Raw genomic sequence first — 22452 nt, forward strand, 5'->3', positions numbered from 1 at the left:
TGCGAAACAGAAGTTCCACATAAATTATAAAGAAAACAAAACTTTTACATTGCTGGTATGTGTGGAATGGGGGAAGATGAAGCATCTGACCCATAATGTGGACCAGGCGGAACCAACAGCCTATAAATATTAGAAATGAACGTCTGGAGGGCATTTCATTGACACATAATCTGGAAGAGGAAAGAACACCACGTTCTGTATGTATGCATTTATATTTAATAAACTTGTATTTGTTTAATTTATGCTACTTACTCTGCTAGCCTAGGCTTATTTTTTAATTTACTTACATTTAAAAACTTTAAATACTAGGCCTACTTTACTTTTTAAACATTACAATGTTTAACATTAATGCAAATTAAGTGGAAAGCTATGCTTACAGTTGATGTTTTTATACTTTGACAAAATTAACACCTCTCTATTTTCATGTGAAGAATATTAATAAATGGTCATGCCACAGCTGGTTTTTATCTTGGTGTTTCAAGCTCTTACATCACTTCAAATCTCAGTAAGTTCACTCTTTGACCAGAATGTTTGCACTACAGTGTCTGGACATTAAATAAATAACAAAAGTGTAATGTTGTCTATTTGTCAAGGCAGAGAAAGCATGCCAAACATCTGAAGTATCAACGCTGAAGAACGAGATTCGTATGCTGAATAATAAATTGTTGATTGGGGAATGGAAAGTTATGCATCTGCGTGCTCACCGTCGATTCAGGCTGGCTCCCAACCTGGAAATATCACTGGAATACAAGAATACTTCTGAAAACCACACTGAACCTTCACCAACCCTACCAAGTACTGGAGGCTCATTATTAGTTCATGACAAAGGTAAAGTTTAAACACTTATAAGAAACGTGTGCAAATGTATATTAGGCTATTTATAATTAAACCTTTTTAGAATTTTATGAGAACTGTTTATGAACAAATTGTCAAGTTAATAAAATTTTGGAACAGAAAGGTACATGCCTACTTTGTGATAAACAGAGAGTTGAAGGAAGCTTTAATAATATGTGTTTGATGGGAAAAAGCCAATCTCAAAATGGTTAAATCGTTGTATTATTATTTCTGTAATTTATATGTCCGTTAGATTGTACTGAGCTATATGACAGACTAAAACCAGGAAGCGGATTCTACAGGATTAAACCCAAACCGTTACTTGAACCGGTCCTTGTGTACTGCGACATGGATGATGGCGCTGGCTGGACTGTGATTCAGAAACGGATCAATGGGAAAGTCGATTTCGATAGGTAGCCTAGTCTTATGCGATGACTGTAATAGTGTATGTTTTGCTGACCGTTTTTTGTTCACATTTAGACCTATAAAAGGTCAGTATGATCAAATCACCATTTCTATTCACAGAAAGTGGGACGATTATAAAAATGGATTTGGCAATTTCCAGTCAAGTAAAGATGAATTCTGGCTTGGGAATGATCATATTCATGCCCTGCTCAGCGATGGTAAGATTTGGATAATGAGTTTATCACTCTGCTTTTCTGCTCTACAGTAATATTTTCTAAATCCTCTTTAGGTGAAAATGTATTGAAAATTGAACTGATGGACTGGAATGGAGTGAGATCATATGCCATGTATGGCAGCTTCAGAGTATCAGATGAAAAGGTAAGCTGATTTTGGTTCCTACCATTAAATCTTTAATTCCAGCCTTACGAAATGTATAGAGATGAGAAGTGTCCTGTTTCATCACGTTCCTCTCTGCTCACATCATTCCTCCTCTATCCTCAGGATAAATATAGGCTGCACTACGGGATGTACAGTGGTCAGGCGGGGGATGCCCTGTCCGGAGGAGCCAATATGGTGGAGCAGTGGTCAGCCTCTCATAATGGCATGCAATTCAGCACCCGGGACCAAGATCACGATCGCTACCAGCAAGGAAGCTGTGCTGCAGAGAACAGGGGAGGCTGGTGGTATAACAGGTGATGCAGAGGGCTTTCTGAATTTTTTAGGTGCAGCTTTTCGTATACTAAACACCCTGTTTTATGTTACCTGTTGCTTAATTACAGATGTCATGCTGCCAATCTTAATGGGAGGTTTTACAGAGGTGGAGAGTACAAAGCCAAATATGATAATGGTGTAGTGTGGGGCACATGGAGAGGACTGTGGTACTCTCTCAGACACACGGCCATGAAGCTCCGGCCCAGCTCCTACATGGACAACATAGGGAGTGGAGGAGGACCCGTGGAGTAGCAAGGCAGCTGAACAGTCTCATCGTGCACATTTGTGTATTTTACAGTGTAGTAACTGTAAGACTTACTGTAGTTTATTGAACCTTTCTGTCAACCACAGGACTGCCAAAATCAAGAAAGGATCTTATTAACTGATCTTGGTAAATTCAATGAATACATTGGCTTATCGTTACAAAATATTATGATTATGATTTGATATTAATCAAAATACTTTGTGTAAAAGGGTAAATAGAATCATAAATATTTTAACTTTGCATGCATTCATATAATAGCAATCTTAGTAAAAAATATGTACCATAATAAATCAACATCTAAACATACTGAAAGTCTTGATTGAGATTATGTATCAGACTATTTTTGTAATGTATCTCTAACGTGGTCAACAGTAAAAAGAAACATTCAGATAATAAATTCATATTTACATTTACTGTATGTATATTTTCATCTGTCATGCAAAACCTGAGAATTCACATTTTCCAGTGTACAAACAAATCCAAAGTATGTCATTCTTAAGGTATGGATAATATCAAAAATGGCTTTTCAAATTAATAGTCAAACCCCTATAAATAAAAATTGATCATAGATTTCACTTGAAGCACAAGGATATAAAGTCCACATGAAGCAAAATAACCTGCTTCATTCCAATAAAGCTTTGCTAAAGTTTGCTTCGGGAGAGTGTCAGAACCTCCCAGAAATGCAGGATTGTTTATGGATTGTTTATGAATTGTTATGAAGTTTATGAATGCTCACAACCTCTACTCCATCATCCTCACCCAAGTATCCAGAAATGTCCATCATGTGCTGTTCTGATTCTGTTAGACTATATGGGGAGTTGCTGTAGTCTGCAGAGAGAGGAAGGCTGCGACAGCGTCCCCTGCGCTGGTCTGAGGTAGAGAATGTGGAACTGCGTTGTCTTTGGCAGGTAGATGAATTAGCTTCTCGTAGCTTCCTGGCTAGTATGTTCCTCTGGATAGGCGAGGGACCTCTTCTGCTCCAGTTCTGTTCTGCCCGTTCAGCTCGATCCAGTGCGGAAGATGGGCTCCTGGCCACATGATGACGATCCACCAAGGGCTCTTTTGTTGGTGTCACTGGAACTGAATCTTTCGAGTTTGATTGAGATGGAGGAGTTTCAACCCATGGTCTTCTCCTGTGGTCCACTGAGCTATCAGTCATTCTAGGACTGGAACAAGACCAGACCTCAAGTTCAGGAAGCGTATGCTCCCAGGTTCTGCTTCTACAGCTCCCCTCTGGTATTTGGCGAGGAGTCACCTGGGTCATGCTTCTTTCTCGGTAGGGTCGGGACAGGGGAAACTGCTGCTGGTTGTTCTCGTGGAAACTTGAGGATCTCCTGAAATTGGGATTCTTGGAGTAGGGCACTCTACTACGCTCTACCATCTCCACCCAGTCTGCTGTGCGCTCGAGACGACGGATGTTAGCACTAAATGCAGACTTCGGTGGACCCAGCAACAAGTCCACCTTTTGTCTATCCGATAAAGCATTGTTTTTGGGAGACCACGTAGGTTCTGGAAAGGGAGACCTTATGCGGAAGTGGCTGCTGCTTGACTCTTCCGGGCTGTCAAGTTCTTGGGGTGCGGGAGTTAGACCGGCAGGGGTTGAAGCCGTTGCCTCTAGCACGGTGTCATCGACTGGACTCTGGGACACATGGTAGACTTTAGTGGCCTCTCTTAAGCCCTTCTTCTTCATTTCCTTGAGCTGCTGTTGAGCCAAGCGGTAGCCAAAAATAGGGGGAAAGATCTTTTGGCCTGAAGGAGACATTCTCTCTGGGTCTTGAGAAAGGGGAAGAGGAAGGGACATGCTCTGTTGACAAGCCAACACACCTTGGTCCGAAGGTGCCTGCTTTGCAGGAAAGGTAAATCCCTTCTGTAGAGGAGCTGCCTGGAGACTTTCAGAGAAACTGGGTCTCTGCATGCTGTGACCACAGATAGAAGCTTCATCAGAGTTCTTTCGGCCACTGGGAGAGTGCAGAGAGCCACGGCGCATGGAGCTGCACTTTGGAGCACGGCAGAGTTTTCTCCACACTGTGATAAAGATGGTGGCCAGAATCACAGCCAGGCACAGGGAAATCCCAGCCACTACCACTAGATTCCCAGCTAGGGGTGTGCTTGCAGCTGGCGGTGGAGTGAGGGGTGGAGGGGGAAGCTCCTCTAAAAAAACAAACAAAAAAAAGGTTTGTTCAGATGTCAAAAAATAAAATAGATAAAAAAGTAAGTAAAATGTTTACCAGTGCAGTCTTCTAACGAACAGTGAGACTGCTCCCTAACCATGCCAGTGCATTGCATCCCACCACTAGAGGGCAGCAGACATTCACGGACACGCTCTCGCACCCCTTCACCACACGTCACACTACAACCACTCCATGGCTGCCACGGTCCCCACATTTCTTCAGGGCAATGATACGGTATTGGAGATAGAAAATACATTAAAAATACTGAATATTACACACATAAACATCTTAAATTACATTACTAAATTGATTTTCTAATTGACAATGTAAGTAATGCTAATTCCAGATTAAAATAGCTATGTTTTGTAGATGCACAACAGGTAAAAGCAGACTCACTTGTATGCCTTTGCACAATCACACAGGTGTGTGCTAAACTGGGAGCCTGACTGTAGACGAGTGTGAAATGGAAGCAGTACTTATTTCTGCCGGGGTCAAAGATGGAGCAGTTAAACTCAGTCTCATTCTCCCCTTGCGTGAGGAAGTTGAAAGCCATGTGAGAAGAAATGGCCTTGTTGTTGTTACTCTCTTCCTTATAAAGCAGAACTTTTCCAATTGTAACTGTACAGGGAGGAGCGATTAGACGAACAGACACTGCTCCCTCACATCCACTTTTGTAAATGTTATCCACATGAAGCTTGTAGGCGAACATGCTGGACAGGTAAAGAGGACCAGAGGATTTAATGTCTTGCTGGGTGACAGGGGATTTTATGGAGATCTTGATGAAGCCACGCTCTGTCAGAGAGGACGCACATGGCATCTCCACATGTTGTGACCTAACTACTTTGATATCGTGTCTTGTCCGGTTCTGCACCTTCTCAATGGTGTTCCCCCTAATCTGGTCTTGTTCAAGGTAGCTGACGTCGAGGTGGAGAGTTGAAGCTTTGCTGCTAGAACAAGAATGGAAGTGGTCATTAGTGTACACACCTATCCTAATGTCATTAGAACTCTGGTTGTTGCTGCCACGATCCACAGCCAGGTGAAAGGTGGGCCAGTGCACATGCAGAACAGGACTCCACCACCAGATGGCACTTCTGTTAGACACGTCAAGGTTGTGCTTCTGCTCCAGTCTGAATCTGAAATTACCTGCATACAGGAAGCAGGAGCAGTTAAACTCCAGTGACCCTTCTGATTGGTTAAAGAGAAGTGACCTGGAGAGCACTGTAACATTCATGTCAATGTCAATCAATGACACTGTCAGTCTGTGGTTGGTGAAGTTGCTTTCAGTGTTGTAATCCACAAGCACACTGGCATTGCTCAAGGCAATGTGCATTGATGGCCAGAGATTGATACCAGCCATCGCTATGGGAAAGAAAATATAAATTGAAACCAATTAATAGACTTAAAACATAGTAGGCAAAATGTAATGAACCTGTGGAATTAAAATGTGTCAAGGAGTCAAGAATCTTCTCCTTATAAGTAGATTTTTACATTTTCTTAAATTTATTTAAGTAATCCTTGCCCATGCAAAACTTGCACTGATGCTATTGGTGGTTGCCAGAGTGTTGCTATGCGTTTGCTAAGGTATTCTGAGTGGTTGCTAGCATGCTGCAATGCAATTACAAGGCTGTTCTGTGTGGTTTGGGTCCAAAACTATATGTCCAACACTAGAGACTAAGTCTCTGGTAGTGGCCCTTTTCTGGGTCAGATCACTAAAAAAGCTAGATGACTGCTAACTAGGCCTGGAAGAAATGTAACTTTTTTGGCTTTATTGCTACTAAGTATGGCACACTCAGAAAACAACGTAGCTGTCACTGGGACGGTACCCTTTCAAAATGTACATCTTTGTACCAAAAGAATGCATATACCTCAAAGGTACATATTGGTACCAAAAGTGTACATAAAAGTGCCTAAATTATATTTTAGAACTGTTTTAAAGGGTACCACTGTCCCAGTGATAACCTTGTACCTTTTTGGTGCACTACAGCACCATTGTGACGGAGCACTCACATCAACCAGGCCATGCTTTAACTAAATTGTTTCTTAATCAGACCTGGATTAGACCTCATGGTTTGTCTCTGACATTACCATATCTTTTCTTTACATTTCAGGTTGTGCATTTTATGCCAGATGAAAATAGAAGGCATTATACTACTTAATAATAATAAGTTCTCAAGTTAATAATAATAAGTTCTCAAGTTAAGTTTTCAAGTTTAAGATAAGTTCTACTGGAGTATGAGAACTTGGAGGCATTGTGATTTACAGACTTTGTGTGTGTGTGTGGGTCACTTCCTGCAGAAAAAACAAATGCATCCAGGGGAAGAGAGTGCAGGAAAAGTCAGTGACCCTCCCTTCCCCCTCCCTCCATTTTACTCTCCAACTGAACCCGATTCACCACGGTGCACTTGAAACTGCCAATCACTGATCTTCATTTAAACATTATTTTGGCATGAGAAGCAGGGAATTTGGAACATATAACTGAAAATTTGTGCCGTTGTCATGATCCCTGAAGATGTAATGAGAACTACATATTTTATTACACCTGTTGCATTGTTTGGAGTTCTTTTCCTTTCCACAGTCGCCTTTAGTTTGCTTGTTAGGGGCATTATTTTCTATAAAAGCTGATTTGCCACACTCTAAACAATGCTGGGTTGTTTGAACCCAAATTTGGGTAAAATATGGACAAAACCAAATGTTGGGTTAAAAATGTAATTTCAAATTTTAACCCAACTTCAACTTTCACTTTCAACTGTAAATTTTTTAATTGCATTTTTAACCCAACATTTGGGTTTGTCCATATTTGACCCAAATTTGGGTTGAAACAACCCAGCATTTTTTAGAGTGCATGCAGGATAAACTTCTTTAAATGCAAGAACGCCTTCTCACCAAATCCCAACAGGAAGAGCAGCACAAATGGGGTTGCTGTAAGGAAACCCTGTGTCATTCCGACGTATGCAGCCTCTTATTTGTCCGCATCACCCCAAACCACTATTATTCTCGCTGTCCTGAAATAGACACAATTCAATCAGACACAAGGGATGAATCAAATACGTTCATTCTCAATACCAGTTTGTGCAGTCACTTGACTCTTTCATTGGACTATCAATTGGTGGAAAATGAATTTGAATATCTTCTTGATAATCTCACATTTTAACACATAGTACATAGACTATTCAGTAGCTGCATACATATACATTTTCATTTCATAAAATATGCTACACACAATGTCTTTTCTTTATTTCTTTTAAATGTATTGTGTCCATAAATTATTGAGCAAGGTTCAACCATGAATTTTTTTTTATACATAGGCTATATAAATTCCATATGTATATATTTTTCATTAATTAGCCTATTTTATCGTAAAAATAGAAATATTATATATAGGCTAAATTGTTGTTGTGACACTATATACACGTGAACACTATAAAAACACAATATAAGCATTTCCAGATATGTAGCCTATAACACTGATCTATTACAAAACAATAATAAAAAAACGGTTACACTTTATTTTAAGGTGTCGTTAATTGTTACAGTGTAATTATACATTTAAGTAGCCTACTGAGTAGGTTGTTATTAGGCTAATTAACTACATGTACTTACTATAGGGTTTAGATTAGGATTAGTTGCATGTAATTAGGCTATGTATAATTTATAGTAGGCTAATTACTATAGGAACTATATGTAACGTGAGTAAAGGACACTGTAAAAATAAGTATTATCAAAACAAAAAAATCGTGCATTCTACCACTTATGAACGAAACCAGTCAAACATGCGCAAATTAAAAGTAGCCTAAATATATATATAATACCTATATATAGACGTAGATGTTAGAAGTAGTTTACTTACATTTGACATTGAGTCGGATGAATACCGTCTGTTCTTGTATCCTTATGGGGCTGAAAGATTACCGTGAGTTTTGTTTATGAGCGTTAAATGATTGAACGTCACGGAGCGGTCCTGCTCTGAGACGCGTTCTCGTGAGCGCGCCCACAATTCAGAGACTGCGCGACCGTGAGCGCGCGTTGTCTTGCTTCCTCCACTGGTTGTTATTAGGGAAATTAAGTTAGAATGCGGTCTGGTCTCCACAAAAATCTATTTAGTATTTACGTCTGGCCGACGAATTACGAAGAACTGCGTTGAATACTACTAATTCCGACTCCCGAGAGAAAAAAATGCATATTACACACGTCCATTTCAATAGAAATCCCACCACAAAGTTCTGTGTGACCGCGCAGAGGTTTCTGCTTGCTCTAATACAGCCAATCCGCTACTATAGTTCATGTTACCAAACATAAATGTCAGAAGTAAGCAGTGAATCATCTGCTTAATATAAAATACCCTCTCCTCAATAAATCTCCTCACAATGGGGAGGTCTGTCTCAAGATGAACTTGACATTTCAGGTAAACTTTGAAGTGCATTAATATATTAAACTATATTTAGGAACAATCTACTCATTGTAATCTCAGTTGTCATTACTGACTCACATGTTTCGGTGGAATAGACCTTAGAAAAACAGTATTATTAAATTCCTCAGTATTAGCAATTAGTGCCAAAAAAGACCAACGACGTTGGTGAAACATCTGATATAATAAACAAGAATAAAAAACACCAATGAACAGAACATAATACACCAGAAATAATCAAGAAAGATAAATGAACACATGAAAGAAAAACCAAAGACAGATTTTTTTTTTTTTTAAAGAATAATTATTTTTACGTAATGTTCCAAAATAAGTGTGGAAGACTTTATGTTTCCATTAGGGGAAAGAAGAGTGTCAGATGAATTTTCTCACCAAGAGTGTCAGATGAATTTTCTAATTATTTTAGCACTAACAGTTTTTTCCTGAGTATAAAATCACAAGATTTCCTGTTTCTTTTCCACGTCTTGATGTACTGGTATATGTAATGCAAAATTACCTACATATTTTTATTGACAATCTAACCGCATTGAATGTGCTGGAATCACACACAGTATCAACATAACTGATTCCAACAAGAAACTGCATCCTCTGCATGATCATTTCTGTAATTCCCTATTCGTTAAAGGCTGTGGAAATCACTAAACATCTTACACACAGAAGAATGCAGTAACCTTAACCAACATTCATGAAAGACCCTATTGACAAACACAGTGGAAAGTGGGTGCCCACTTGTGTCCAGAGCGAGAGCTAATCAGTTAGCAGTTCTGAGAGGGATCTGGGGCCAACAGGAGCTGAGAGCCAGCAAGGTTCGATAACATATCGGCCTTGTGCGTCAGAACAGGTTGGGATAAAATCGCAGACCTTCTACTGAATCGTCTCGGCACAAGTGACCCATTTTTTCAGCTAATAACAACCTGTAAAAGAGAATAATACATCAAAATACCGTGAAGACACTTGAGAGATGAATTATTGATGAAATAAGGAAAAGGATGTCTCCTGTACCTTTCTTTAGCAAGGAGAACTGACAGTCCCAACAGCTTGGCAAACTCTTCAGCAGTGAGGGAGCCTTTATCAGACACCTGGGAAAATCAAAAGAGAAGGAAACCTCAATTAAACCAAATGCATTCCCAATAAAACCACCCCTCCGTGTTTTTAGATTATTGCAAAATCCTCATTATCACAATACACTGACTGAAGAATTAATTTATTATTTATTTATTTATTCATAGTAAAAAAAATTATAATAATTGTGATTTACACAAACATACAATTAAGTCCAAATAATCTAAAATACAATAGCTACAACCATGCTATATAAATAGTTTATACTTTAAATAATACATCATTTTTTCATTGTTTTTTGCATTACGGTAATGGCCATTTTTTGGGGAAACATTGAAAAGACATAATGAAAATGACATTGCAAAGCAAACCATTTTAATGGTTACTTAATATTTTAAAGGCTTCATTTTCTTTGAGCAAAATCTATTTTCTGATTCTTATTTTAGTGTGAAATATGACCCAGTTATGATCTTGACAGGTTATATATATACCAAATCTAATAGCTGAAACAATGTGAATAGAGCAATAATTGCCATCTCATGTCAAACGATCTTCAAATATGCTTTGTTTTTTTGAACATTCCTCTCCTTTACCACATCTGTCTTGGACTCTTCAGAGATGGAAATTTCTAATCTGACACGCCTCACGTTCCAGTTCTTTGACCTAAAACACCACCCCCAATCACATCTGCTAGCTGTGTCTTGTCCAAAACACTTTGAAGGTGGTTCATTTCATGCAATTTCTAGGAGAATGAAATGGGAAGCCTCTCTCACTCTCTGACCACGACCATTCAATAGAAGAGGAAGGAATTGGCTGTACAAGTTTGTGGTTATAGATCCGATCCAATTTCCACTCTAATAACCCGTAATTAAACATGACAGAAAGTTTCTGCATGATGTTTGAACGGCCACATAAGTGATTTCACAGATGGGGGAAAATGATGGCATGACACTCACGTTATCTAGAGCTGAGGCAATCATTTCCTCTTCACTGTGGGACTGGAGTTGAACAACCATCACCCCGCTGTCAAATACTCGCAACCTGACAGGGAAAGAAAAATGTGGTTTTTGTTGCTGGTTACTTAAGAACCCAACAAGACATTACTACTTCATAATCTAATTGTATGCAACCGAACTGTGGTTTATGAGTCAAATGGTTGTTTTCTTTTGAAAGTTGGAAAATGCAGCCAACAGACAGAGGGCGGACATGGGTCCCGAAAACAGGAAATCTGCCAGGAAGTGGCTGACCGATCCCACGCTGACCCGCCTCTGCCTACAAAGCCTGGCTCGTACAGACACATGCACATTCGTTCACGTTTACTCGCGCAATCACACATACAAATATAAATGCTCACACCCTTACCGTAGAGGAAGTTTCAGTGACTCAAACACCTTGCAGGCATTGACCAAGTCCTCCGGAGAGAGAAGCTGGGAAGAAATTTGCGAGAGGTTATTCGTCTTGAAAGGATTTATCCAGAATGTTTGTAAAATATTTATCAAAAAAAAAAACTACATACTACAACTACATTGATCTTTCTGCATATTTCATATGAGACATTTCAAATAAATGTAATGACTCTAAAAATGTATTGGGGTGTAACCATCAAGTAAAGGTCAAAAAAATATTTTCCTTACACGTGTACACATCTTACTCATTATTTTCTAAATGTTTTTTAAATATATTCTACCACTTAATGCTTAGTATGATATTTTTTAAAGAAATGGATACTTTTATTCAGCAAGGATGCACTAAATTGATCAAAAGTCATAGTAAAGACATTTATTATGTTAAAGATTTGCATTTCAAATACATGCTGTTCTTTTGAACTTTCTAAAAAATATAACAAAAAATATTACAAACTTTTATACAGTGGTGTATTTTTCAAGGTAATATTTTTTTCTTGTTAATATTTAGAATTTTTTATTTAAAAATATTAGGTTTTGTAGAGTCACAACACATGACATTTTTAACCCTGAACTGACCTTGCTATGATACAATGGTCAAATTATCTTTTAAATTATTTTTCCCTGCATGTTGGCTGCAGCATATGAGCTTGATTTGGCAGATAAAACATTTTTCAATTGAAACATTGAACTTTTATTAATAATAAAAGCCACTAGAAGAACCCTAAAAAACAAATCAATAAATAGTAAATAAAATAATAATAATATTAAAATAAATAAATAGATGTATATACTGTAAATAAAACAGAATAAGAAAAGTCTCTCTCCCCCCATGGAAGTCTAATCAGAAGGTTCTTATGCCTACGTATTAATAATTTAAACGTTTTTGAGTTTTTTCTTATGTTAATAAAGTTAGCATACCCCAGAGATGAACCTGAGAGCTAGTTTTACAAAACGCGGTGATGTAGTCATATACATGCAAACACGTCATGCTCTGATTTCATGTGAGAGTTTGCTCTCTACTCTCCAGATGGCTGTTCCATCATCAGCTTCACTCTTAATGCTGCTGGAAGAAGATCAGGATCAGATCTGATTAACACTGATTCAGCTTCTGTCTTGATTGTAGCGGTCCAGATTCATCTTACCTCCATCCCACGGGCTCTGTTCACCAGACAGTACACTTCAGTGAGGGCCATCATTCCTCCACGCTCCTACAGAGACAGATAATAAAGATCAGTAGAGGCAGAGGAAGACTAAGGAAGGAAGGATAAAATTCACATAATGACAAAATGTACAGCCAGCTGATCATTATTACAAATTAAACCCCAACAAAATTAAGATTTTTGAGATAATGATGAGCTGACTGTACATTATCATGATTAATACTCACCAAATAAATCAACAAACAGATATGAAATATTAAACTCAGTTGCAATTACTGTACTAAGAAGAATATAGATCTAGATCTGATAAGCATGTTTCATAGAAATCATAGAGATGCATATAAACACGCACGGTTTATCACCTCCAGTGGGGCTTGCAGCATGTCTCCCAGCTGTTTGGCGAGTTGGATGTGGTACTGTGTGCCAGAGCCGTGTGTCTCTCTGGTCACTGGGTTGGCTATACCCATACTCAGCAAATAAGACTTGAAACGGATGGTCTGTCAGAAGGCACACAAAACAAACATGACTAATTTAATTGCAGCTCTACACTAAATATATAGCCTTCTAACAACACTGCGAATTTCTAACAGCCAGTTTTAGCATGTGAACGTCAACATTTCAACATTTTGCATCTACTCATTTTGAGATGTGCCAAAGTTTTTTTCCTCATCTGATTATGGACTTGTGTAATAACAGGTCATTTTCTGTCCAATAAATATTTATATGTGTCCATTTGGATGCAATCCTGCACTTAAGAAACATGCACCATATGCGCTCTGATTGGTGGGTCTCAATCCTGGCTGCTTTTCAGCTCGATTCTAAGTTCTATTTGTGTCACGGTCTCATTTCCCAGCCCTTGACATCCCTGTGCAAAGTGTATGTTGCGAGCCACTGGGATTTCTGGGCTCTGTGTGGATTACACTGCCAATGTTTTCCAAGCTTTGGACTTATAGACACTCCACTGAGCCAGAGAAAATGACAAATATACATACATGATCAAATGTAATATTTTATTCAAAAGAGAAGGATTGATATACACCCTATTAGAGGCATACCTGTGCATATAGGCTAAATAAAACTAAACAGATAGCTATAAGTAAGCAATAAGGTACGAGAGGCTGTGCTGTATCGTGAATAAGTAACGGCTGAAGGGCGTTGTTAGGCACGACGCGAAGCGGAGTGCCTGCAACCCCTTCAGCCGTTACTTATTCACGATACAGCACTTGCCTCGAGTACCTTATTGCTTTTATAAAACGGTTACCACACAATATTAAAGAAAAAAAAAATTATTAGTGGAAATTTCATGGAAGTTAAATCAATAAAAGCATTAAAAGCATTCCTTCCGCTAGAAAAAAAATAGTCCCTGACCGTGAACAACAACGTTCCAATGTGTAATATGCATGAAAGCTCAAATAAAAACAACAAACCGTTCTCAAACTTGTCTCATTCTTTTTATTTTTTACAAACACAATATTTGTGAAATTTCCTCACACAAATAGGCATAGCTTATCTCTCAGCATGAGAAAACGTTTACTTTTTTGTTTATTCCGTTATTTTCTCTCTGCACTAAACTAAATATTTACATAGCCTATAAATAAAAACACAAGGGCACATATTTTGATAGATAACAGTTAGGTCTTTAATCTATTTTATTAATGTTATCAATTCAGTTATTAAAATGCTGCCTAACAAGAGATTCTTTTTTATTGTTGTTTATTTAAATTTATTTGAACATCTCCGTTAATTGTGCACGCATTAAATATTTGTCTCATTTCAATCGGCTCCACTGTGGTGATATTTAACGCGGTTCTCTTTAGTTGGGGCTCAGCACTGTCAGCAGTGTTTTCTGTTGCAGCAAGAATGTCGCTCCAGTGCTTTCTTTGTTTTAAGTTTGGCCTCCAGTAGCTCTGTAGTGAACTTTCACACTTATGTCCACTCACAGACATAATTTCCCTCGATTCGAGACCAGCATCGGACAATCTCTGCACCATGGTGCTGCGAAGGCAGTGATTTGTGTAAACCTTTGAGGTGCCTGCTGCTTTACAAATTCTCTGCAACATTGTTGCGAGGTAGTTCACACCCATAGGCTCTCTTGTGTACCTGCAACAGTCAAAAACGAGAAAAAACTTTAACACAACAAGATTTAACACAAATTATAAATAGCTAATATGATTTATGTGCCGCTGCGTGATCTACGTACCAAACACATTTAGAGAGGTTTTGCTTTTTGGGGTGAAGGTAAAAAGCAGGGGGGTTAGATGGCAGAAGAGAAACGTACTTCTCTAGAGAGGCAACGGGACAAAGCGGGTTCCCAGTTTGTTGGAACATGAAGCCACGCCTGCTCTCCTTATTTCTGTCATGTGGGTCCTTATGGTTTTTTGTGTCTTCATTGAAGCTCATTGTGACATACTTTACACCATTTTCGTTTGTTAAAATGCGGAATGAGTCTGGAATGAGTTCTCGGTTCCCCTCTTTTCCTCTACGTCCGAAGTGTAACTGCACGTCAAACCAGACTTTGTTAACGAGTCCTTCAGGTGTGTTAGGATTAAGCGCATCGGACAGTTTTATGGTGCTGAAATCTTTCGTAGAAATCGATGTGTGATGCTCCGTTTTATCACGACCCTCTCTTCTCATTGTCTTTACGACTCCAACGAAAACATTATTGGATGAGGTGAATTCGCTGTCTCTCATCAGACACCAGGACAAACTCAAAGGTGGATCATTCAGGAATCTGTTCACACCCGCACGTAACGCTACATAGCTACTGATCCCATATTTTTCGCCTTTGGAGCTTCTGACAGTTCCGTAGAAGTCACGGAGAAGTGCGTTGAGTTCCGTCTTGGTGATTTGTTTAAAATCAATGCTGCAACCCTTTTCACTACACCAGTCACCGAAGCATTTCACTGCCCATTGGGTTTGCTGCACGGTATTTTTTTCATTACGAGTCTTCTCGAATGTATCAATGTTACATTTCAGCACTTCAGCATGACGGTTCATATTTGTAGAAGTCTCTACAAATTGTTCCTCAAACCACTTATCCATCGTCATGCCACCTAATAAATCGAAATTTACTTTAAACATTTTAGCCTTTTTAATTCTTACGTTTTTTGTCTGTTTATGTTGATACGTGTGGTTGCTAAGGGTGTTGCTAAGGGCGCAGTGATAAATAGAACCGTTGGGTGAAGCGGTCATAGCCGTGTTTTATCGTGAATAAAGCACAGCTATTGACCAATCAGAATCAAGGATTGTAACTAACCGTTTTATAACAATACTTACTTTGCGCTTAATCCTAACACACCTGAAGGACTCGTTAACAAAGTCTGGTTTGACGTGCAGTTACACTTCGGACGTAGAGGAAAAGAGGGGAACCGAGAACTCATTCCAGACTCATTCCGCATTTTAACAAACGAAAATGGTGTAAAGTATGTCACAATGAGCTTCAATGAAGACACAAAAAACCATAAGGACCCACATGACAGAAATAAGGAGAGCAGGCGTGGCTTCATGTTCCAACAAACTGGGAACCCGCTTTGTCCCGTTGCCTCTCTAGAGAAGTACGTTTCTCTTCTGCCATCTAACCCCCCTGCTTTTTACCTTCACCCCAAAAAGCAAAACCTCTCTAAATGTGTTTGGTACGTAGATCACGCAGCGGCACATAAATCATATTAGCTATTTATAATTTGTGTTAAATCTTGTTGTGTTAAAGTTTTTTCTCGTTTTTGACTGTTGCAGGTACACAAGAGAGCCTATGGGTGTGAACTACCTCGCAACAATGTTGCAGAGAATTTGTAAAGCAGCAGGCACCTCAAAGGTTTACACAAATCACTGCCGACAGTGAAACACTGCTGACAGTGCTGAGCCCCAACTAAAGAGAACCGCGTTAAATATCACCACAGTGGAGCCGATTGAAATGAGACAAATATTTAATGCGTGCACAATTAACGGAGATGTTCAAATACATTTAAATAAACAACAATAAAAAAGAATCTCTTGTTAGGCATTTTAATAACTGAATTGATAACATTAATAAAATAGATTAAAGACCTAACTGTTATCTATCAAAATATGTGCCCTTGTGTTTTTATTTATAGGCTATGTAAATATTTAGTTTAGTGCAGAGAGAAAATAACGGAATAAACAAAAAAGTAAACGTTTTCTCATGCTGAGAGATAAGCTATGCCTATTTGTGTGAGGAAATTTCACAAATATTGTGTTGTAAAAAATAAAAAGAATGAGACAAGTTTGAGAACGGTTTGTTGTTTTTATTTGAGCTTTCATGCATATTACACATTGGAACGTTGTTGTTCACGGTCAGGGACTATTTTTTTTCTAGCGGAAGGAATGCTTTTAATGCTTTTATTGATTTAACTTCCATGAAATTTCCACTAATATTTTTTTTTTCTTTAATATTGTGTGGTAACCGTTTTATAAAAGCAATAAGGTACTCGAGGCAAGTGCTGTATCGTGAATAAGTAACGGCTGAAGGGGTTGCAGGCACTCCGCTTCGCGTCGTGCCTAACAACGCCCTTCAGCCGTTACTTATTCACGATACAGCACAGCCTCTCGTACCTTATTGCTTACACATAGCAGCTGTTATCTACATGTAATCTAAGAAAGCCTATTAACTTAAGCAGGATAAAAGCAGTAATAGACTTTGAGGAGGAAACAGCCTTATAAAAAGGCAACAACCTCCACTTACAAGTTCATATGTGTATATACACTAGCAAATCACATGTTTGGGGTCAGCAAGATAAAAAAAAGAATAATTTATTTTATTACTTTTATTCAGCAAGAATGCTCAAATTAATCAAAAGTGACAGTAAAGACATTTATAATGTTACAAAATATTACTTTCAAATAAATTATGTTGTTTTGAACTTTCTATTTTTTAAAGAATCCTGAAAAAAAAAATCACGGTTTCAAGAAAAATATTAAGGAGCATAACCGTTTCCAACATTGATAATAATAAGAAATGTTTCTTATGTACCAACTCAGCATATTATAATGATTTCTGAAGGATCATGTGAAACTGAAGACTGGTAGCCTGGGAAAACCCAGACAACTTCCGGCAAATTTAGATTTGCTCTGAAAGTTAGTCTGGCAAAGAGCTCATTCAAGCCCATTTCCAATCCGTCGAAATCGAGGCACCAATCAGAAACGTTGAGGCGGGCTTTACACGATGACGACAGCGCTGGGATTTTGAAGCAGATTTTGTAGCCTACATTACAAAGATGGATGCCGCCGTCGAACATCACTCGTTCGAATCAGCTATCGCATCTGTTTTAAGCGATTTGAACGTTTCCCTTTTTGTTAAAAACCGAGCAAAGAACAACACACCGCTCTGCATACGTCATCTCCTTCATCGCTCTGATTAGTTTTAGGTCTATCCGCGACGTCCGTTGGTGACGCCCCTCTGGAAATGATTTGTCTATGACGCTTTGCCAGACCATAACTCAGTTACAACTGAGAATGGTCTGGTTTTAACCAGGCTAGAAGACTGGAGTAATGATGCTGAAAATTCAGCTTTGCTATCACAGGAATAAATTACATTTAAAATATCAAATCTAATACAGTTCTTATAAATTGTAATACTATTTCACAGTATTAATGTTTTTACTGTATTTTTGATCAAATAAATGCAGCCTTGGTGAGCAAAAATATTTAACAAAACATAAATAAAAAGTCTGCCCCAAACTTTTAAATGGTAGTGCATAAGATCTAGTATGTGATTATGGATTGACTTATGTCAAATATCTCAGCCAATCAAATTTGTTTTGCTCTTTTCCCCCCAGTGAAACACTGGGGCCCCTCAGGGTCTTTAAGCTCACCTCATCTTCTGTGATGTCACCCTGTTTGTCTTTGATTTTGTTGGCAATGGATCTGGAGAGCTCCACCATCTCTTTGGCCTACAGGGAAAGATAGTGAGTCGCTGAAACAAGACCGATAAACCTGACCATGGCTGTATTCTGCCTGACAACAGGCCGAGTCCCAGACCTACTGAGTGACTGACCTTTTCCATTAGTTTACTGAGATCCTCAAAGGCCTGAAAGAAGAGACAGATATAAGAATGGAAATGTGAAAAAGGTGATATCCAAAATACCTCTTCATCAAGAGCCAAAATCACCTGTAAATCACTGGGTGTGCCCACACCTAACAGGATATCCCACCGCTGTGCACTCTCTTTTTATCTTCCATTATAGCTGTGCCAGGAAACTAATCAGAGCTATGAGGTCTTCTAGCATTAAACACAGGGTGCCGTTTTCTTTCAACATCAGGGGCCCCTCAAAAGGGGGCCACGGCACCCAATGCCTGATTGTGGCCACAGCTTTCCTTATTATCTCAAGCTAGTATCCCAGAGCTCTTTAGGTTAGATATGGCTACCTTCTCTTTCTTACCTCAGAAATGTTTTTATCTGTCTCTTTTCTTTTCTCCTCCAACTTCCGTTCAATACCCACAATGCCCACTGCACGTGTCCTTCCTGCCTACAGAACCACAGGAAAAAAGAAGAGAGAAAAATGAGCCTCAGTCGTTGTTAAGCACACCCACGCACAAACAATAACTAAAAAAAAAATGCAAACAAATAACAATGGAACAGGAAGGAAAGGGTTTGCCCAGGGGTCACTGTTTCAGGGCTACTGCGTGTTCCTTACGAGACACAATCTTTAAACAACTGCCATACAAATGTGAAAGTTGTCTATCATATGTTAGTAGGGAATGTTGTTTTACTTTAGATATATTGGTGTATTATATATATATATTATATATAATACACCAATATATCTAAAGTAAAACAACATTCCCTACTAACATTCAAAAGTTTGGGGTTGGTAAATTGTTTTATGTTTTTGAAAGAAGTATCTTATGCTCATCAAAACTGCAACTATTTTATCAAAAATACAATAAAAACAGCAATATTGGAAAATATCATTACAATTTAAAAAATAACTGCTTTATATTTGAATATATTTAAAAATGTTATTTATTCCTGGGTGGCCAGGCTGAATTTTCAGCATCATTACTCCAGTCTTCAGTGTCACATGAACCTTCAAAAATCATTTTAATATGCTGATTTGATGCTCAAGAAACATTTATTATCAACATTGAAACCAGTTGTGCTGCTTAATATTTTTGGGTAAACTGTGATAAATGTTTTTCAGGATTCTTTGATGAATAGAAAGTTCAAAAGAACAGCCTTTTTTTTTTAATACAAATCTTTCAAGTTAAAGGGATAGTTCACCAAAAAATTAGAATTCTGTCATCATTTACTCACCCTCAAGTTGTTCCAAACCTGTATGATTTCCTTCTTCAGCTGAACACAAAAGAAGATATTTTAAAGAATGTTGGTAATTAAACAGTTGCTGGTCCCCATTGACTGCCAAAGTATTTGTTGTCCTACTATGAAAGTTAATGGGGTCCATCAATCGTTTGGTTACCAACATTCTTCAAAATATCTTCCTTTGTGTTCAACAGAGGAAAGAAACTCATACAGGTTTGGAACAACTTGAGGGTAAGTAAACTATAAACTATGCATACTTGCTGAAAAAAAGTTTACATTTCTTTCAAAATTGTACTTTACTGAAACCAAACTTTGGAATGGTAGTGTATTTGAACAGCATCGTCACAAAATAGAAATATTAAATAAACAAAAAATAATAATAATTACAATGACAAATCCACATAACAATTACAAAAACTTGAACTAAAATTAGATACCAAGTATATATATATATATATATATATATATATATATATATATATATATATATAAAGAGCTATTCAAAATATTAATAAATACTATGATAGTATATAAATAATACTAAAATGACACTGGATAGTTATAAAAAGGGTTTTAAGCCATCAACATAAATATTTACAAAATAATACAGATCTTTAAATAAGCACAAAAACAAAACAATAAATTGACCATGTACTGTATATTATTAAAACATTAAGTATCATTCAAAGTCTCGGTCTGAGCTGACCTTGGGTCCTGTTACTGTGGGGATCGGCTGTGAGACGGGTGTATTCTCCCATCGCTTCTGAGTCATCTCTTCTGTTAGACGTCTGTAAAACTACACATCAAACACAGCACAAGTTACCTTGTTTACACCTTCCTAACACCTCATCTGCTCCGTTCCTGTCTAAGTGTCATGACTGCTTATGCTCCAAACTGTATTAAGCCAGATTTAGTGGCGTAATTAGCTCCATGCATCATCTCAGGTGAAATATTTTTGTGACATCACTCCTTCAGTTACTGACCTCAATCTGCCCATGTTCCTTGAAGGACAGCTTTATATAAGAGTACTTGCTCTGCTGGTAGGGGCCTGGCTCCTTATTTTCAGGGGATGGATAAAGGTGAATAACAATCTTGGCACTGCAGGGTTTGAAAGGCAACAATTTACTTTTAATGTAAAGATTAATAAGCAGATTTACAGGGTGTAGCTTCCATTATTATTACTGCATGTTCCATATGTCAGATGTGTGAATTGCATGCGGATGCTACAGTGCAGTCACCTCTTTCCGATGCCTGCTGCTTGCTCCTCAAAGTATATGACCTGTGACAAGGGTATGCATATACAGCATTCCTACAGAACAACATATTAGAGGAATCAAACATGTAGGCAAATACACTGTGCTCTCAAATATTCTTCGTTTAAAGCAAAAGGACAGGAAGAAAAGATGAAGAATCAATTTAAGTGCAGAGAAAATATACTGAAGATGACATTACATGACTCTTCTGGTCTCTCCAGAGCAGGCGATGGGTACTGAGAAGAATGGCTCCAACATCAAGTTTAGCCTGTCAACGAGGAAAAAGGGAAATCTGTGAATTACGGAACATTAATATACACCATTTAAGTAAAGCATATCTTTATCTTATCTACTAGGTAACATTTTACAATAAGGTCGCATCTGTTAATGGTCCTGTATTAAAACTAGCATGAACTAAAAGTGATATATTTCTTTACAACATTTAATAATCCTTGTCAATGTTAGTTAATACAAGCACAATTCTTCATTGTTTTTTCATTCATTAGTTCACAGTGCATTAACTAATGTTAACATAACTTTTCATTTTAAAAACGTATTAGTAAATGTTGAAATTAACATTAACTAAGGCTAACAAATGCCTTAGAAGCTGATGTAGTTAACTAATGTCAACATTCAACAAATGAAAGGTAACACTTTCCAATAAGGTTCATTTATTAAACATTATTTAATGTATTAACTAACATGAACTAACCATGAGCAATACATTTGTTACTGTTTTTGTTCATCTTTGTTAAAGTTAGTTAATACAAATCCAGCTGTTCATTGTTTGTTCATGTTAGTTCACAGTGCATTAACTACTGTTAACAAGATTTTAATAAAGTATTAGTAAATGTTGAAATTAACATTAACAAAGATTATCATGTTAGTTCACAGTGCATTAACTACTGTTAACAAGACTTTAATAAAGTATTAGTAAATGTTGAAATTAACATTAACAAAGATTAACAAATGCTGAAGAAGTATTGTTTATTCTTAGTTAATGTTAACTAATGTAGTTAACTAATGAAACGTATTGTAAAGTGTTACCATGAAACCTTATTGTAAAGTGTTAGTCTTCTGTATTATACATTTATTAAATTCTAAAATTTAATTTTTGTTCTCCTTTTAACAGCTTTAATAAGCAACATGCATGATCTCAAATATATTTGTCTTCATCTATAATCTTATGCATCATTGTCAAAACAGAATCTTCCACATGGATGTCATTTTATAACTTTCAGCTGAATCCATATGAACTATCTAACGTTAAGCTTAGACTACCTTGTCTTCCCCGTCGTAAAGTCTCACTCCTCTTTGTTGAATTACTAACGTTTCGTTCATCTCAAGGAGCCCATTTGTCCAAACAAATCTGTCCATTTTTATCAAAATAATAAAACAAAAGTGAAAAACAGAACTAGAGCATATTAAACATACACATGAAGCTACAGCTGTTTACTTCCGCTAAAGATGTCCGAGAATGCGCCTG

General features: G+C 37.6%; 4 protein-coding genes across 6 annotated transcripts; 1 reads left to right on the top strand and 3 right to left on the bottom strand.

Annotated features, from left to right (window-relative positions):
* Positions 1–66: 66 nt before the first annotated feature.
* On the top strand, positions 67–2410 carry fgl1b (fibrinogen like 1B). Its single transcript, XM_056247585.1, has 8 exons — positions 67–197; positions 432–505; positions 594–828; positions 1088–1247; positions 1360–1457; positions 1529–1617; positions 1741–1931; positions 2019–2410. The coding sequence occupies exons 2-8, from the start codon at positions 443–445 to the stop codon at positions 2200–2202; spliced, it is 1020 nt and encodes a 339-aa protein (XP_056103560.1). The 5' UTR covers positions 67–197; positions 432–442; the 3' UTR covers positions 2203–2410.
* A 507-nt stretch (positions 2411–2917) lies between these two features.
* LOC130082860 (thrombospondin type-1 domain-containing protein 1) lies at positions 2918–8276 on the bottom strand. Its single transcript, XM_056247763.1, has 5 exons — positions 8234–8276; positions 7270–7388; positions 4783–5745; positions 4444–4602; positions 2918–4366 (listed from the first exon to the last, which is right to left on the bottom strand). The coding sequence occupies exons 2-5, from the start codon at positions 7325–7327 to the stop codon at positions 2919–2921; spliced, it is 2628 nt and encodes an 875-aa protein (XP_056103738.1). The 5' UTR covers positions 7328–7388; positions 8234–8276; the 3' UTR covers position 2918.
* A 912-nt stretch (positions 8277–9188) lies between these two features.
* Positions 9189–22442, bottom strand: vps36 (vacuolar protein sorting 36 homolog). Its single transcript, XM_056247777.1, has 14 exons — positions 22248–22442; positions 21166–21234; positions 20952–21022; positions 20697–20811; positions 20420–20509; positions 18833–18919; positions 18448–18480; positions 18266–18343; positions 12800–12934; positions 12420–12485; positions 11234–11298; positions 10828–10912; positions 9812–9888; positions 9189–9723 (listed from the first exon to the last, which is right to left on the bottom strand). Exons 1-14 carry the CDS (start codon positions 22341–22343, stop codon positions 9642–9644), a joined length of 1149 nt encoding a protein of 382 aa, XP_056103752.1. The 5' UTR covers positions 22344–22442; the 3' UTR covers positions 9189–9641.
* On the bottom strand, positions 14119–15701 carry LOC130082869 (uncharacterized). Of its 3 annotated transcripts, none has more exons than XR_008806796.1 (3): positions 15565–15701; positions 14998–15356; positions 14119–14246 (listed from the first exon to the last, which is right to left on the bottom strand). XR_008806796.1 is itself a non-coding variant. In XM_056247776.1 (3 exons), the coding sequence occupies exons 2-3, from the start codon at positions 15126–15128 to the stop codon at positions 14141–14143; spliced, it is 888 nt and encodes a 295-aa protein (XP_056103751.1). In that variant the 5' UTR covers positions 15129–15356; positions 15565–15701; the 3' UTR covers positions 14119–14140. The 3 variants fall into 3 exon arrangements, 2 of the variants coding, with proteins under 2 accessions (XP_056103751.1, XP_056103750.1); XM_056247776.1 differs by having other exon boundaries at positions 14119–14537; positions 14638–15356; XM_056247775.1 differs by lacking the exon at positions 15565–15701 and having other exon boundaries at positions 14119–14537; positions 14638–15540.
* Positions 22443–22452: the final 10 nt, after the last annotated feature.

The sequence above is a fragment of the Rhinichthys klamathensis genome, unplaced genomic scaffold (assembly GCF_029890125.1).
Source record: "Rhinichthys klamathensis goyatoka isolate OS25496 unplaced genomic scaffold, OSU_Roscu_1.1 h1tg000050l_1, whole genome shotgun sequence".
NCBI lineage: Eukaryota > Metazoa > Chordata > Actinopteri > Cypriniformes > Leuciscidae > Rhinichthys > Rhinichthys klamathensis.